At 36.0% G+C, this 17378-nt stretch overlaps 2 protein-coding genes across 15 annotated transcripts in view; both read left to right on the top strand.

The window, feature by feature from the left end:
• Positions 1-5089, top strand: part of eml1 (EMAP like 1) — a 51998-nt gene extending 46909 nt beyond the window's left edge. For all 11 annotated transcript variants that reach the window (XM_081347560.1, XM_081347568.1, XM_081347570.1 and 8 more), the window contains 8 exons: positions 1081-1212; positions 1417-1484; positions 1782-1870; positions 1986-2083; positions 2961-3048; positions 3618-3713; positions 3944-4074; positions 4231-5089. In XM_081347560.1, coding sequence (XP_081203686.1) covers positions 1081-1212; positions 1417-1484; positions 1782-1870; positions 1986-2083; positions 2961-3048; positions 3618-3713; positions 3944-4074; positions 4231-4356 — 828 coding nt within the window. In that variant the 3' untranslated portion in view covers positions 4357-5089. The remainder of the gene's footprint in view (positions 1-1080; positions 1213-1416; positions 1485-1781; positions 1871-1985; positions 2084-2960; positions 3049-3617; positions 3714-3943; positions 4075-4230) is intronic.
• Positions 5090-5794: 705 nt separating this feature from the next.
• evla (Enah/Vasp-like a) overlaps positions 5795-17378 on the top strand; it is a 34543-nt gene continuing 22959 nt past the window's right edge. Inside the window, exon 1 of one of the 4 annotated variants that reach the window (XM_081347572.1) lies at positions 5795-6244. In XM_081347572.1, coding sequence (XP_081203698.1) covers positions 6240-6244 — 5 coding nt within the window. In that variant the 5' untranslated portion in view covers positions 5795-6239. Of the gene's footprint in view, positions 6245-11578; positions 11764-17378 lie in introns of those variants that run through there. The other 3 variants (XM_081347575.1, XM_081347574.1, XM_081347571.1) reach the window with 3 other exon arrangements.

The following is a 17378-nucleotide window of genomic DNA, read 5'->3' on the forward strand; positions in this document are numbered from 1 at the left end:
GGTCATTCTCAGAACTTTGCTGTCATCAAATACTCACTTAAAGTTTGTCTTTACAGTAATAGAATTTTAACAAAATAATTAGTTTTAAAATATAAAACTATAATAATTAAAATATTTAATATGACATATTCAGTAATATATTTAAATTATTACATATGTATAATATTTAAATGATTGAAAATATTTAAATTATTGAATGTTAAATCCTTAAGAAATCTCAAAATTAATATACATTTTTCGTGCTATGCATTATCATGTTGTGATGCCTAAATTCACTTTTGATTTTTGTTTTTGATGCATTATTTTAAAATGAAATCTTTGATCTCATTATTTTGTTTTGATCTCTCTTTTTTTAAATAAATCTTTAAATGAATTATTTAGACTGATTTCCAATCTATTTCTCCCTATTTTTTACATTTAGATGAGACCTTAAAATATTTAAAAATATAATATATTGAAATTATTAAATTATAAAATATATAACAAAAAGTGGTGCACGGGGTGTGAATTCCTTATCTCGGTGCTCTTTTGATGTAAGGGATAGTTCAGCTCAAATAATAAAGATATTCCAAGGCACTCAAATAGTGTGGAAAAAAGTTAAAAGGCTTTTAAAACTAAAGATACTTTTAAAAGTATCTTTATGAAATATATAATTTTAGAATTTAATAACACTGTTAAATATAATCATTAGCAAATCTCATGATGAACATCCAGTTTCATGCTGTACATTATAATATCTGTAATATGCCTACATTCACTTAAAACGATTTACTTTTGTTTTTGATGTTTTATTGTAAAAAATGTTTAGACATATACTTCTGTATTCAATCTGTATTCTCTAAATAATAATAGCATGAAATAATTATTGGCTTATCAGTATCAGACAGAATATTAAAATCGGTGCATCACTACTAGTAGTAATGTTAATTAATGCGGATTTATTACCTTGTATGTTGAAAGAAAATGAATCTTTTTAGTGCAAAAGAGTAGCTCGGTTTGTGGATCTAATGCAGAATATGATTGATGTTTGAAACTTTCTTTGAAATTCAAACCAAATGTTTGCATCTGTTTGATTGTAAGGGCCACACAGATGAGCTATGGGGCCTGACCGTACATCCGCTGAAGCATCAGTTCCTCACATGTGGCTATGACAAGCATGTCTGCCTGTGGGATTCAGGCTCCCATCAGCCCATCTGGTCCAAAACATTGGAGGTGAGCAACCTGCCTCTGTAGGCTTCACTTGCGTTACTGTAGTGTCATCTCACAGCCTGCACATCGGTTTCTTGTTATTGAAAACCTTGCCACTACTACAACTATAATGAAAAGAGCTCTGGTGTTCCTTAGGCTGAGATGTAACCGCATTTGTGTTGACAGGATGTTTGATTGAGCATGTATGTGTGTTTCCCTCATGGACAGGACGCCGCTCAGTCGGCCGGCTTCCACCCTTCTGGGGCAACGGTTGCTATAGGAACTCAGATGGGCAGGTGAGGCGAGCCATTTCTTTTCATCGATGGGGTCCCTGACACATCATTACAATTCAGGAAAGTGGTCTAATAGAGTGTTACATGAAAGACCCAAACACTTATTATTATGCTAATGCCACACAGGAACACAATACCATCCCAGCGGCATTCTTCGGCCATCTTTGATTTCCTTTTCTATTTCCCTAATAAAGGCTTTGGATCAAGACCTCATCCAAGAGTCTAACATTTTATTGTGTTTCAGGTTCTTTAGACCTGTGTGTTTAATAATGTCCTTTCACTCATTATCAATCTGCGCAGGTGGCTTGTTCTCGATACTGAATCGAAGGATCTCGTCACGGTGCACACGGATGGGAACGAACAGCTGTCGGTTATGCGCTTTTCTCCAGGTTAGAGTTAATTTTCCTTGCAGCTTTTTCACTGCTGGCATGGAAAACTATAGGAAGTTAGCCAGAAACTAGTGCTCATTAAAGTCTCTGCAATTGATTCGGTTATTCCTTCCAGATGGTAATTTCCTTGCAGTCGGGTCACATGACAACTACATCTACATTTATGCCGTGGCAGAAAATGGCAAGAAATACAGTAGAGTTGGAAAGTGCTCAGTAAGTATGTTTATGCAAAATATTACTTGTTTTGTATAATTAATGAGTGTAATAGATTATTATAGTCCACAGAATTATCTGAAGTTCGGTAAAAAAGCTCATGCGAATAAAGCTGGTGAATGCGTGTTTCCATCCAACGGCTTTAAAGCGAATAAAAACCTGTGCGTAATGACGTCACATGCTGTTTTGCGATCAGATTGGTATATCGAATTGATTTGAGACATTTTAAGGTGTTTCCATTTCATTTTCGCACTGAATCGCACAATATTCAAGCATACATTTGCGAACAAAGTTTTGCTAGACAAAATGGATCGCGCCATCTATCGTTTCCATCAGCGTTTATCGCATAAGCCGTATATCGATCAAGATAAAATCCGATGAGACCGACCGTATTTCATTTGAGTCGATATTCATGAAATTCAATCGAATTTTACTGTTTCCATAAGGCATTTTTCATTCGATATCACTTAAAAACGTGTGGATGGAAACATAGCTAGTGTTATGTTAGTATTATTTCTATACTATTATAGTATTTATTATTTTGAATTAGCTTTTAGTTTTATATTTTCAGTTACAATTTCATTTGGTTGTTTTTGCCCTTTTTTATATTTCTATTAAGCTATAATTTATTTTTATTTAAGTTTTAGTTTAAGTAATTTTAGTGCTTCAACTAAAACTTATTTTATTTCATTTAATTTCTAATTTCCAAAATGTTTTTCTAATATTTATATTTTATTTCAGCTTTATTTTTATAATGAAATGGATATTTTAATAGTTTTAACAAAAACACTGCCACATTATTATTAATATTTGTTAACATCTCCTCAAATTAAGGTTGTTTTTAACGTTCGTACTCACTGTCTGTTATTGCTCACAGGGTCATTCGAGTTTCATCACCCATCTGGATTGGTCTGTGGATTCTCAGTACTTGGTATCCAACTCAGGAGACTATGAGATCCTTTACTGTAAGTATCTTTACTCTATTTCTACTTCAGAGTTTTATTTGCATCTTTTCTTGATGTTAGTGATCATGTTCAGAACGAATATTAGCCATTCTGCATAGCTGCATGAGTAGCATTGTACATTTTCCTTCATTACTTGACCACAACCATAATTAGTTAGTTAAATGAATTCAGTCAATACATTTGAATAAAGTATGGCTGAAGTTCCAAACACTGTTACATGGAAATACTCAATAATAAACTTCTATTTAAATCAGTGATTCTCAACCTTTTTGACTCAAGATGACACTGACAAAGCCTGACAACATCTCATCTGACAGCAGATACTGAATCAGGACAACTTGTTTTTCTCATCTGACAGAAGAGTCTTTCTTTCACACACGTCTTTCAAAATAAAGAAAAACACTTAGAATTATGTATTTTGTTGTTGTTGTTGTTTCTTTGACTGCTCTCTCCGCGACCCACCAGTTGAGAAACACTGTTTTAAGTCATCTTGAGGATCCTTAGTGGACCCCGGTCTCCTGATTGTTAAATCCATCCATTTATATTATAAATTCATTGTTGTCTTTCAGGGATTCCCTCTGTGTGCAAGCAAGTTGTGAGTGTGGAGACCACCCGGGATATTGAATGGGCCACTTTCACCTGTACTCTGGGCTTCCATGTTTTTGGTAAGGTTTATGTTTTATGTCATGCATGGCATTGTGAAATAATCAAAAAATAATATTACATTTCTTTAAAACAGTTTAATTTGTAGTGATAGTAAATAAATATAGCTGAACATATCACAGTCTTCCTCATATGCCCATAACTACACAAAAGAGTTCTTTTTGTAGTGTTTTCTTTCATAAATGTTAGCATACAGCCAAAGAAAATGACATGTATATTCTGTCTGTGTCAGGTCTGTGGCCGGATGGCTCAGATGGGACTGACATCAATGCTGTGTGCAGTTCATATGCAAAGAGACTGCTCGTCACCGGAGACGACTTTGGCAAAGTTCACCTCTTCTCATTCCCCTGCTCTCAGTCCCGGGTAAGAAACGGCACTAAATCTCGGGTCGTAGCTGGGGTATCCGGGGGTTGGGGGAAATCGCAGTGCTCCCTAGAATCGGCCCTGGATAGATATTATTCATTTTAGCACCAAGTAATGTTAAAATATGGTCTTATTTCTCTCTATCTTCCTCTGCAGGCTCCTAGTCACATCTACGGTGGACACAGCAGCCACGTCACCAACGTCAACTTCTTGTTTGACGACAGCCACCTAGTCTCTACAGGAGGGAAGGACATGAGCGTAATGCAGTGGCGTGTGGTGTAAAACTCCCACTGTCACACTGAACTTTCTTTTTTCTGGGATCAAGTGGCTTGGGAAAGCAAAAGTGGGTCCATCGACTACAGACTGAAGTGGAGTCTCAAATTTATTTGCCTTTAATTGTTATCTCAGGACACCAATATTTGAAGTGACTCTCTGTTTTGACTGTCTCACGCACTCCCTAGGCTACGAAAGAGATGTCTTTGAATAACAAACTAAAGAATCTGCCCTAAAGGTCAAAGTTAAATGTGATGCCAAAGCACATGGAGGAATATATTGGGAATGAATGAATAGTCCAGTCCAGTATATATAAGACCAATATATGTGATCAAAGCACTAACACTGTAAAATTCTAAGTTACTTCATTTAGAGTCTTAAAAATACCATCAGTTATACTCTATCAGACTGACTGTGTTTTGATAAATTGCACGTTAAGCATCATTTTGTACTAAAAAAATCTGCCTCCGTAATCATACTTTTTTAACCTTTGCTGCCACCGTCTGGTGTGTTGAGGTACTGCAACCACTTTCCCACGGTTGATTTCATTTCATTCTATCTTCAGCTGTGTGTTCAAATATTTATGGTGTTCCATGAATTTAAAGTGTAATTGAAGTTGAAAGAAACTTAATCAGCCATCAAAATCTTCTCAAGGAGGAAAAAAAGCATGAGTTTGGGAAACATAGTGACTGTACTGCAGAGTCAAAATGATTAAAGCCTTCAATGACTTTCACTTGTTAAATCACTCCCACAGCCATTATCTCTGATTTAGTTTAATCCTCTGTCTGACATCAAATCTGTTATGCATCAACTAGCTTAACTGAACGTCATAACGTAGTGCACATTTACATTAGAGTCAAGCTCCATTTTCATAACCTCCGCTTGAGAAAACAAGTACAGTTACAGTCAAATGATTGTAGTATTATTAATAAAACTAAGCATGCACAAGCTTGTTTGTAACTGTCTAACCTATTTTTCCATATTAATTGTCATATATATATGAAATTAGAGGGAAAGAATGTTAGTTCTTCTCTGAGATATGAGAAAGCTGTGTTTTTGACCAAATTGGCTTGTTGGATCAAGGTTGGAGTGAAGGAGAATGGAAGATGTTGCTGAATTTTAAATGTACAACCACATGACAATATCCTGGTATATGAATGTATAGTTATATGAGAAACATTAGGAAAAATATGTTGTTTCACCTTGAAAAAATCATCCACCCAAGTAGAACAAGAGGGTCAAATGAAAACACTTGGTGGTGTTAAAACCTTTGCACTGTAAACAGTGAAGCCCTGACCTGTAGCACACGCATTCATAAACATAATTTGTTTATGCCTGTTTATACAACAGAACCAAATGGGCATGAATAACAGGAAGAGAATGAATAACAGTAACCCAATGAGGCAGGGCTCAGAGGAAGTTGCACTGCGGCATGTTGGCCACCAGTGGCCGCTGTTCTGCGTGTTTGTTTTTACACTATCCCGATAAGCTCCTTTCTCATTGTCATAACACGGAGGAGGAAAATGGCAACTCCAGTGCGCGTTTGCAGTCCGCGATTCAGATCGATGTTGTAGGCGCGACCATGAGCTAAACATGGGATATGTTTTATTCAGCTGTGGTGACATAGAGCGATATGCTGTAGATCCTTCGAGACATCTGCATTGTTTCTGATCCGAGGACCGGCTGTGCATCGCTGGATGAGCATTGAACATTCAAGCTGACCATTGTTTTATGGAATAGTACACGTGTTGTATAAATACTCACTAAAATACATATTTATGCGCTGATATCTTTACATCGAGCGGCTCGCCTCTGTGGCTTTTAAGTTTTTTCCCCTTCAGCTTTTTTAATCATTTATTACATCCATATTTTCGTGGGGATATCATCAGAAAATGAGGTAAGCTGCCCAAATGTGTTGACACAGCATGCATATATTAATTTATACATTAAAATGCATTGGTGTATACAAATAAATGTATTGCTATAGAAATTTATGTATTATAGCAGTTGACACTGTTAATCACATCTAGCCTATTGGGTGTGTTTCAAATCTTGTGAGTTCCCTACCTAGACAGGAATTTGGTTGGCCTATATAGTGGGGGTTTTGATTCATCCCAGTGACTTGAATCTATTGAATCCGTTCACTAAAAAGATTTTTTCACGCGTTCATTCAGTGACTCTTTCTGGAAGTTTTACCAGTAGGTGGCGACAAACAAATGCCCTTTTGCGTGTTATGTGAATCATGGAATCATTCACTCAACTGGTTCCTCTGAACGCTGAATTGTTCATGATCTAAATGATCGTAGTAGCCTTAATATTATGCGTGGCTACAGATCTGCAAATTGAGAGTCCAAAAAGTGTGTTTAAAGTCCCATCACACCAAGAACTATAAAAAAACTATATTTTTTCGTCCACACCCAACATGTGTTTATTATAACTGTATGCTGCAGTTATGACATCTGCCACTTTAAGTGCTCAAGCTCTTTAAAGTAGGTGGATTCCGATTGGTTGTCAATATTTTATTATTAATTTTGTCCCATTCTCACCAAGAATGATAACTATAAATATATCTACTGTAGCATTATTTTATTGTCGGTTCAGACCTAGACGTTCAAGTTGGTATTTTCTCCTTTTAAAATACTATTACATTTAAAAAGAGCAGACTAATTCATTTGAATAATTGTATTTTAAAAAGTAGTAATAAGAGTAGCGTGGTTCCGAATGGACCAAGCGATTCCTTCTGAATGCATTTGAAAATATGAATCAGTTCAAGGAGCGACTCGTAACTTCAAAAGATTCATTCGAATCATTGATTCATTCACAAATCAAACACCACTAGCGATCATTAGAACACGCCCAGATGTCGCTCCACAGAAATGCTTTCTGAGTAGTCAGCTCATAGGATTTGGCACACAGCCACTGAAAGCTCGAGCTGAGGCCGTTTATGAGTGAGCATATCCTACCTGTTTTCTGTTCTGCTGACATCAGCGGATAGTGACAGTGTTTGGGGTGTGTAACGCCCGAGATGCAGAGTATTGATGCTGATTATGGCAAGCCGTTTTAACATTTAATCCTTAAAACCTTGTATTTTCATGCTACTAGCACTTATTTTTAGATACTAGTATCTATAATTCCATTAGGTACTACTTATTCATTAGCTACTAGTGCTTATTTTTTAGGTACTAGTGCCTATTCTTTAGATACTAGTGCTTATTCTTTAGGTACTAGTGCCTTTAAGGATACTGCACGCCTGTATTGCAACATTGGCTTTTTGAATGAAAAATAATAGACTGTGTGTGGTCACATTTACTGGCAGTTCAGTTAAAATCATCATCATGTCCATCGGCATATGGCAAGCCGTTTTAACATAGAAAAAAAATAGTTTTTTTAGTTAGGCTACTAGTAACATTTTAGATCAAAGATATCCTTACCTTATACTAATACTATTTAAAAAATCAGTTTGCAAATAATATGTTGAATATTAATGAACCAACAACATATCAAAAAGAGATGACACAGGAAACGGACTGAATTGCAGAAGGCTGTTTTTATAATAACAATATAATAATAGCCTACCTTTTTAATGGTATTAGAGAAAATATATATATAATGAATAGGCATATGTAATATAGTGCATATATACTCTTATTTTGACATGACTCTCATTCACAGATGCAGATTAATATTCCGAATTTTTGATTGTAAGGAATTATGAATGCTCACCAAAAATCCCAATCTCTGGGTATTGTGGTTGTTTGGCTGGTGGGTATGAACGGGTCTGTTGTTTGAATTTTATTATTGGCAGTTAAGTCTTTATTATAGCCTACTGTACATTCAAAACAAAAAATGTCATATTAAACATAATCTTTCCTTGTATTCATGCTGACCAGTTAGCTAGATAAACCAACAAAGCCAGTTACTTACGAAAAATCAATCTGCTATTTAGTTTAGCCTGCATTACCATATGAACTCTGATTGGATGGTTGAGAGTATACTCATGTTTATGTAATGAACTGTTAAAAGAAGATATCTCTTAGCATATTCTTACTAGTTCCTTATGAGGTTGAAGATATCTGCAAATTAATAGATACTATAGCGATTCTGTTTTGATATCATCTAGTAATTTATAACTAGTAATTATTCCAATATTGACTAGTATCTTTACTAATAAGTATTCATTAGATGCTAGTACTTATTTATTGTATTAAGGATTAAATGTTAAAACGGCTTGCCATATGCCGATGGACATGATTTTAATTGAACTGCCAGTAAATGTGACCACACACAGTCTATTTTATAAAGCCAATGGAGCAGTACAGCCATGCAGTGGATATTCACTGTTCAGAGTAAATCTGGAAATGACGATTCTTGTATTCATGCTTAGTTGTGTTTTGGAAACAAATGCATCTGTAATCAAATCACAAATAACAGTGAGCACGATATTTATCACTTCGCAATTGTAATTCTCAAAATGAAGAAAAGACTTTTAGTTTTTAATTTAGTAATTATAGGGGGAAACGGTTTACTCTAATCAGAAATTTCACATGATTTCTTTAATAAAAATGTGTTTTCTACAGTTGATTTTAGTCCCTTATTAAACAATTGTGATATCACTAACTTGTAAATTTAGGCTAGTAAACATTTTGAGCTACATGTAAATGCATATAGAGTATCAGGTTACACTTTATTTTACAGTACATGACATGTACTTATTCTAGAAAGTACTAGTAATATAAGGTAAGAAGCTACATAGGGTTTAGGAGTAGGTTCAGGGTTAGTACTTAGTTATAACCCAGTTATAGTAATTGCTATAATAAGAACATATGGAACAGGAATGTAAAATAAAGTGCGACTGAGTATCAACATCAACATGATGTAGCCTTCATAAGTTTGTCATTATCTTCATATAAGTGCATTTATTTCAGCCTCTTTAAGTCTTCTGCATAATGTCCGCTTTCCCTTTCCTTTATTCTCTCTCCGTCTGGACTAGAAGGAAGTCTTAAATTGTGCTGGACCGAGTTGCGTTCTTGCCAACAGGAAACTGAGGAACTGGTTCAGTGGAATGATTTATTCAACCCTTGACTCTCTGAGCAAAAGTCTTTACTTCACAATATAGGCTATTTTTAGCACTATGCTCCATCATGGGGAAGTTAGGGCATTCACTTCACAGGATTGATTCAATTCAGGAATGCAAGAAAGTGCTGAGCGTGTTTGTAAGGGAACGCTGCAAGTGCACACGCCTAGAGAAATACAGCGCATACACAGACCCTAGTCATTTGTGCATGTAACAATATTTTTTCCAAAAATCCTGTGGTGTGGGGGAGGGGGTTTTAGACCCGACCCTGATTTGTCGGCAGGAAGTAATGAGTGTATGAAATGAGCTCTAGCTATGAGATCTGTTGATGAGTGAATTGTACAGACACATGGATTGTTCATTTTTGTGGACGAGTTCAATAGTATGTAGAAGATCCTGTTTTCGGTTAAACATTGGAATGATACAAATGCCAATGATCTCTTCAGGTTGAAACTATTCTTTCAGACTTATGCTTAATTTTATTTGCTGTTTTTTATGAGGATTTTTTTGTCTTGTCGAGCTTAAGCAAATGTGTTTCCTGGTAGTGTTTCCTTTTGCGTAATTTATCTGAGACCCTAAAGATGTATCAAATCCAGCTGTCATGATTCATTCTGGCATTTTCTAAGAACCGGGACTCATCTTCCAGCACAAACAGTTTTTACTACAGTGTGGCACTATATTTTATTGAGCCACAGTGTATATGCAGTTTTTAAACGTTTCATTATCAGCTTTTAAAATATTGGTTATCTGCAAAAAAAAAAAAAAAAAAATTCCTTTCTTTTTTTCTTTTTTTCTTTTTTTCTTTTTTCTCTCTTGTCAATGGCACCGAATGCAGTACAAGCATGGCCTCTAGAGGAGAAGTAAAATCAGTCACTCAGTCACTCGCTCCTTGTGGAGGTTTTGTTATGATGCAACCATTGTTGTCAGATGATTCACAAACAAATTAATATAATCCACATGAAAAAAAAAAAAAAAGATATTGTGTTCATGATTTAAGAATTTGTTCCCAGTTCTCTCAGCTTATTACTTAGTTCTCTCTTTTTAATTGAATCATTGTCACAATTTGATTAACACTAGGGAACAAATTATTACAATGTGGCCATGATTTGCCTAAAACAAGGGAAGGGATTAATCAAATGTTGCCACTGTTTAACGAAAATGAGGGAACTAATTAATAAAACATGACCACAAATGAATATGTCATAGAAACTAATTCTTCATTCATAACCATGATACGTATTGTTTTTCTGCATGTCATGTGCACGGTCTCATGAGACAGTTCTTGTAATGTATTGGTCAAATAGATTCACAGAGTTATTAGTTTAAATTATTCTAATGAATCATTCACTGAATCTGCCAAAGCAGTTCTGACTCAATTTGACTCATTAATGAACCGTAAGTCACCATAACTTTTATTCATGTCATGATTTAATCAGAATTAACCAAGAACTGCTACCGTGTTATATGTACTATTTATATCTGCACTTGAAATGAACTGCACTGACTGGGTGTTCATATATCTTAACATATAAATAACATATAAGCATATATCTTAACGCATTCAGAAAGACTCTTACTTGTCAAGATAAATATATTTTCTTCCAATGAATACCAGCAGCCTTCTTGTTTCTTCTTGCAAGTTGCATGTGTGTGTGTGTGTGTGTGTGTGTGTGTGTGTGTGTGTGTGTGTGTGTGTGTGTGTGTGTGTGTGTGTGTGTGTGTGTCTGTGTGTGTGTCTGTGTGTGTGTCTGTGTGTCTGTGTGTGTGTGTGTGTGTGTGTGTGTGTGTGTGTGTGTTTGTGTGTCTCTAAGGATCATGTCACATGTGGCATTTTCCCGGCTGTATTTCTGTTGTGGAAAAAGGCTTCTTTAAGGCACAGGCTGTGTTCCAATCCTTTGAGTGGATAAGAATGGATGTGAGCAGGACAAGGTGACTGGTCCATATCTGTCACATGTCTCTCTCTCTCTCTCTCTCTCTCTCTCTCTCTCTCTCTCTCTCTCTCTCTCTCTCTCTCTCTCTCTCTCTCTCTCTCTCTCTCTCTCTCTCTCTCTCTCTCTCTCTCTCTCTCTCTCTCTCTGTCGTTCACTCGTTTCTTCCTCCTACCCTCCCTCACCTCCTTTTTCTTTCACACACTCCCCGTTATTGAATCTTAGAAATGAGTGCACTTCGTGTTTTACCTAGCTGAGAGGATGAGGGATGAAATAGGCACAGACTTTTCTCTCTCTGATCCCCCCTCCTTTTCCCTGTTTTCTTTTTGTTTCATCCAGCTGTAAGGAATTTTCTTTCTCCTTGGTTTCTTCAGAGCTCCATCTTCCCAATATGTATTCTTTTGATGACTACGGGTAAGAATCTTTCCTCTGTGGTTTTTGTTATTACCCTGTTTTTTGGAGTTTTGAGGATTACCGGATGTTTCGCTTAAGAAATATGTTGACTTCATAATGGTTTCAAATGGTTCAAGTGCCTTTTAGTCTGTTAACTTAGTGATTTTTTTCCCCATCAGCTGTTCCCTCTGTGGAGCGAGCTGACTAATCTACAAAAACAAGCTTGGGTTCAGTAGCTACAGTGCAGGAGTCCCAAACCCACTCCGTGTTTTACTGTTGAGTCATTTAGCATTTTGGAAAACCATTGGTTTAAATAAGAAACCAGGACACTGGATTGGAATTTTCAGTCTGTATTGTATTGTGAGTTTTGTCCTGCAACGTTTTAGTACCAGATGATCTTTTTTGTAATAAATATGTATGTTGTTGATGTGCATGTGGAAAAAAAGTTCTTTGAAATTATTTATTTTATTTTATTTTGGCTTAATGGAGATGTAAACCTGGAAAAGAACTGAGTTAAGCAGTTGGTTTACAGGAAATGAAAATGTGATGTCCCACAACTGGGAAGAACTCCAGACAGAGAAGCCGTGTGCTATGTAGGGACAACAGTGTGGTTGAGCCCGAATTTGGGATCTCTTGCATTTGATCCAAAGCAGAGCCAAACTTGTCAAACAACTCTTTCATTAAAGCTCTTTATTTTGTTACAGAGACAGCAGGTTAGAATGTACTGGCAGTGGCAAGACAATCTTTTAGTTAAACTCACGGTATTACAGGATGTACACATGGTAACCTATTAATAACCAGTGAAGGCAAAACAATCCTCGAAGATTTGTTGAAACTAGACTGACTACACAGCTCCTTCCTCCTTCCTTCTGTCTGCCGCTGACTCTTTTCTTTCTATATTTGTCTTCTAAAAAACAGTGTAACCTAATACAAGCCTATTTTCACTTCTGATTGCTAGCGCACTAGTCATTTAAATGATTTGCCTTTAAGGATAAGGATTAGTTAGAGTGTCCGGCACTTGGTATACTGTGACCAGAAGGTGGGGGAAGGGTGCAGGCCATTTGTCCACTTTTCTCATCACCAAGGAAACTGCTTCCTAACTCAATATCAAGGTCTCATGTCTAGGTTTATTCTAGTCAAATGCATGCATTTCTCTAATGCATAAGATGTTTCTCTGCTCATGGAAGTCTCGACGTTTTTACTCCCCTTTAAGGGCCTATTTAAACTCGTCACTTAATGCAATTTTACTGATGAGATAGCAATCCGATTTGTTGAAACGGTTTCATTTACACTTGGCCACATGTGTCTCCGCAAAATAAATATAAATCTTCAATTCCCATGCTATATGCAAATTCAACAGAGTTCATGTCACCTAAAGCAACAGAAATGCGCTGCAATTTATTTAACATCAGCTTATTTCAAGATCAAAGACCGCAGTAGGAGAGAGAGCTGTGTCGGCATTAGTGAGAGTATTTAGTGCTCACACTATGAAAATAAATTTCAGAATGTGACGCCGAACGTTGAATTTCATTTTCGTCAGTCTGCTTGCTGAAGAAAGAAGTTCAACTGTTTATCTCTGGTGGGCCATATCTGTGGCGATGCCATATTATCTGGCTAACAGGAGCCGGTGTAACACACTCTCACACGTTTATTAGATTTTTTTATACATTTTGCATGTAGTAAAATTTGCATACATGGCTTCAACAACCAGATCATTTACAATTGGCCAGTTTCGTCTGGAACGCGCCTCAAGCCACCTCCTGAAGTGGTTTGCGTGATTTGATTTAAATCCGTCTCGAAAGCATTTCGGAGGGCATTTACACATGGCCTTTTCACGATTGGATAGCTATCTGATCAAAGAAATTGCTTTAAGTGACCAGGTGTATAGAATATTTAAATATATGAAAAGTTCAGATGCAAAAGCCTCTAAGTGCCATCTGAAATTTTCTTCTAGAATGATCATTTTTATCAAGCTTGTATATTTAAGTTCAGTAATTTCACTTAAATGGCAATGCAAATTACCTATTAATTGTCATTTAAGTGAAATTACCGAACTGAAATATACAAGCTTTATAAAAATGATCATTCTAGAAGAAAATTTCAGATGGCACTTAGAGGCTTTTGCATCTGAACTCTTCATATGTATATATTCTGTATGGCTGGTGGGTATCTGGTTGTAAAAGGATCTGGGTATGTAACAATACAGATTTGAATCCTGTAAGCAGGATTTAACCCCAGGTTAAAGGGCTAGTTCACCTAAAATGTTTTTCCAAGCCTATGACATAATGGAAGATTTGTTGCAAAGAAGAAAGAAAGTCATATAGACCCCTTATAAAATGGATTGTTCCAGTCCTGGCTTCTGATTGGTCAATACTACAGTATTCCTGTCTTGCTAAAATCCAGAATATATTGTAGCTGATATGACACAAAACATCTGTTTGTTCACCATATAACTGCAAAACACCTATAGCACTTTTTTTTGTTTTTGTTTGCAGTGCTCTCTTATATCTCTTTACTAATAAATGGTTGTATTTAAATACTAAAAGCCTAAAGAAATACCACCAGTACATTTAATCATATCATAACTATGAAAAAATGCATAAAATAAAGATTTAAAGCATAATTTACAATTGAGTGTAAAATAAGGTATGTATATCTGTTTTATGTTCCTTAGATTTTAGATCGTTCACAGATACAAATCCATCAGAGTTCTGTTGCTTTGTCTTTCCATTATGGCCCATTTTCCAATTTTTCTTCTGGGTTAATACAATATAGCACTTTTCCCTACCTCATACATCTCATATTTCCATATCTCAAATAGCCTCAACATACTGGAATTAATGCTGGCCGGCCTTAGATAGTCAGACTTTTAGCTCAGTGTAAAATGGGAGAACGTTTGTCATCATTTAAAGTGGACAGCTCGTTTCCAGTGCTGAACTCTCTCATTTTGTCAGTTCTTTGAAAGTCACAAAGAACTGACAATGAAATGTGATGAAATGCTGACCTAAGCATGTTGGCTAGCGTATCCTCTGGTTTCACTTTAAATGTGTCAGTGATAGTCTGGCTGACTGTCCTCTTTGACCTGTCACAGAGCTTTCTAGTAAGTAATAAATGTGCTGGAAAGCTGTCCTGCTTGAGCAGAAAATTCAGAAAAACAGTATCTCCACTTTAGCTCAAATTCGAACGTATAAACCTGCATCTTATTCACTTAGAAGTTGCTATCTGTTCTGATATAGCACTCTACCAGGCATATTTAAATTTGGTCTGTGCAAATTGAAACTACATATTTTCAAAATCATACAGTTTTTTAATAGTGATGCACCAATTTTTTTTTTTTACTAAAACACTAAAATTTCATTAAATAGATTTCATTTAGGCAAAGACCCTAAGCTGAGAAAATAAAGTTGATTTAATTATCAATTAATTGATTGAATTTATTATCAACACAAATTGTTGTATTATAAGCATTTAAACAGCACATAAGGCACATAACTTTTTAAGGACATAATTCTGTTTCTACTCCAATTCGTTATTGAAATATAAAGATTTAAAAGGTGGCTGTAATAACTTGTTTTCATGAGAGATTTATTCAAAATTACATCAAATAATGAAGACAACAGATTAAGTAAAAAATATAATGAATATGTAATATAGTGCATATATTTGGCAAAATGCTTCTCTCTAGAGGTATTTTTGTAGCTTTTGACTAAATATTTATAGACATTGAATGGCTTTCCTGAGGTAAATGTAACATTGCGTGACATTGTCTACAAGCTGTTTTATTGATGTCTTTCTTAAGTTGAAACACTGATTGAGCAATTACAGGAGACATGATACATTTAAGTCAGTCGTACTGTGTCTTTCAAACCTTCCTTCTGATCCATCACACATCATGTTTATAGTAGTAAAGAGGAAGAGATGATCGGTACACATGATCTGAAGCGACTATAGCGATTAAAGAGCGCCGAAACAACATTTATTGTTTGAATTTTGTCATATAATTGGCAGAATCATAATGGTTTTATATCACAAAGCACACAGTTTATTGTGATTACTGGATGTTGCTCTACAAATAAGGTTTAGTGAAGTTTTGTTCACGCATCAACTAAAAACAGCATATGTGACCCTGGACGACAAAACCAGTCACATGGGTCAATTTTTGGACATTGAGATTTATACATCATCTGAAAGCTGAATTAATAAGCTTTCCATTGATGTATGGTTTGTTGGGATATGACAATATTTGGTCGAGATACAACTATTGAAATCTGGAATCTGAGGGTGCAAAAAAATCGAAACATTGAGAAAATCTCCTCTAAAGTTCTACATTTATGTTCACGATTGTGCAGCATTCACTCACAAAAATAAATATTTGACATATTTACAGTTGGAAATGTACAAAATATCTTCGTGGAACATGATCTTTACTTAATATCCTAATCATTTTTGGCATAAAAGAAAAATCGATCATTTTGACCCATACAATGTATTGTTGGCTATTGCCACAAATATACCCGTGCGACTCGTGACTGGTTTTGTGATCCAGGGTCACATATACTAAAAGATCTTGGTTCATCAAAATGAAGATTGATTAAAAACAAAAAATCAATAATGTCAACCAAGCACTAGCTTTGTCGCAGCTAACATGTTGACTTTTTGTAGCTTATCCACATTGTGTGCACAAAATAGACACTGATACAGTGTCAAGATGTGTCACTGGAGAAGCATTTCGTGCTTTTCGAGATTGACAGCCTTAGTGATTATGAAAAAAGGCTCCGCTCCCGCTTTCTGTTTATTACCCATTCACGATCTGAATACAAGTTTCGTTTTTCATGCTGCTAAGTGCACTGCAAAGTTTCTGGATTGACAACTGTATTTAAATGCGTGACTGTGATGGTTGACAGTGATAACAAACGGTCGAGACAAAACGGGATATTTTTTGAAATACTAAATTCAACAGTTTTATTCTGGTACTGAAATGACTGGTATTGGTACCGGCTACTGTGACAACCCTACTGCAATTAGTGAATCAAACGTACTGTGTAATGTACTGGCAGCAGTAGCACTGTCTCGTTTTCAATTCCTCTGTCACAGCTGGATGGGGGGTTGGGCGTCATGAGGTAATCCCCCTCGGGGTTTGACAAAACAACACACATCCACTGTCAGGCCGTCCTCTTATAGGGGAAAATCTGATCCTGTGACACCCTGTCTAGATATGGGACCCTACTGTTGACCATTCACTCACTGTTGTTGACCCTGTTTCTTTTTCTTGCTTTTACTTTCTCATCACTTTGTCACATCAACTGAGATCATACAACCTTACGGATTGTCATTTGCCTGTTTTTTGAGGATATGGGATTATGACGTTTGAAAATGCTTATTTAATCTTGGAACGGCTCCCTAGATAATTCAAAGCTTGTTTGGTTTGAAGTACGCATCTGTTGTGCTGTACTACATCAGGTCTATTTTACGGATGCGTCTGAGATAGATTAAAGCAGGTTTGGTGAAGGGTTCACATCATCTGCTGGGCAGTAAAGATCTTTTGTGTGTGTGTATTTGAGAGATGGATGCTCATTCTGTCCAGTTCTGCCTACCACAGAGCCACAGTGACTCTGGTCTTCATGTGAGTGGCTGCA

The sequence above is a fragment of the Scardinius erythrophthalmus genome (genome assembly GCF_964197995.2).
Source record: "Scardinius erythrophthalmus genome assembly, chromosome: 19".
In the NCBI taxonomy this organism is placed as follows: domain Eukaryota; kingdom Metazoa; phylum Chordata; class Actinopteri; order Cypriniformes; family Leuciscidae; genus Scardinius; species Scardinius erythrophthalmus.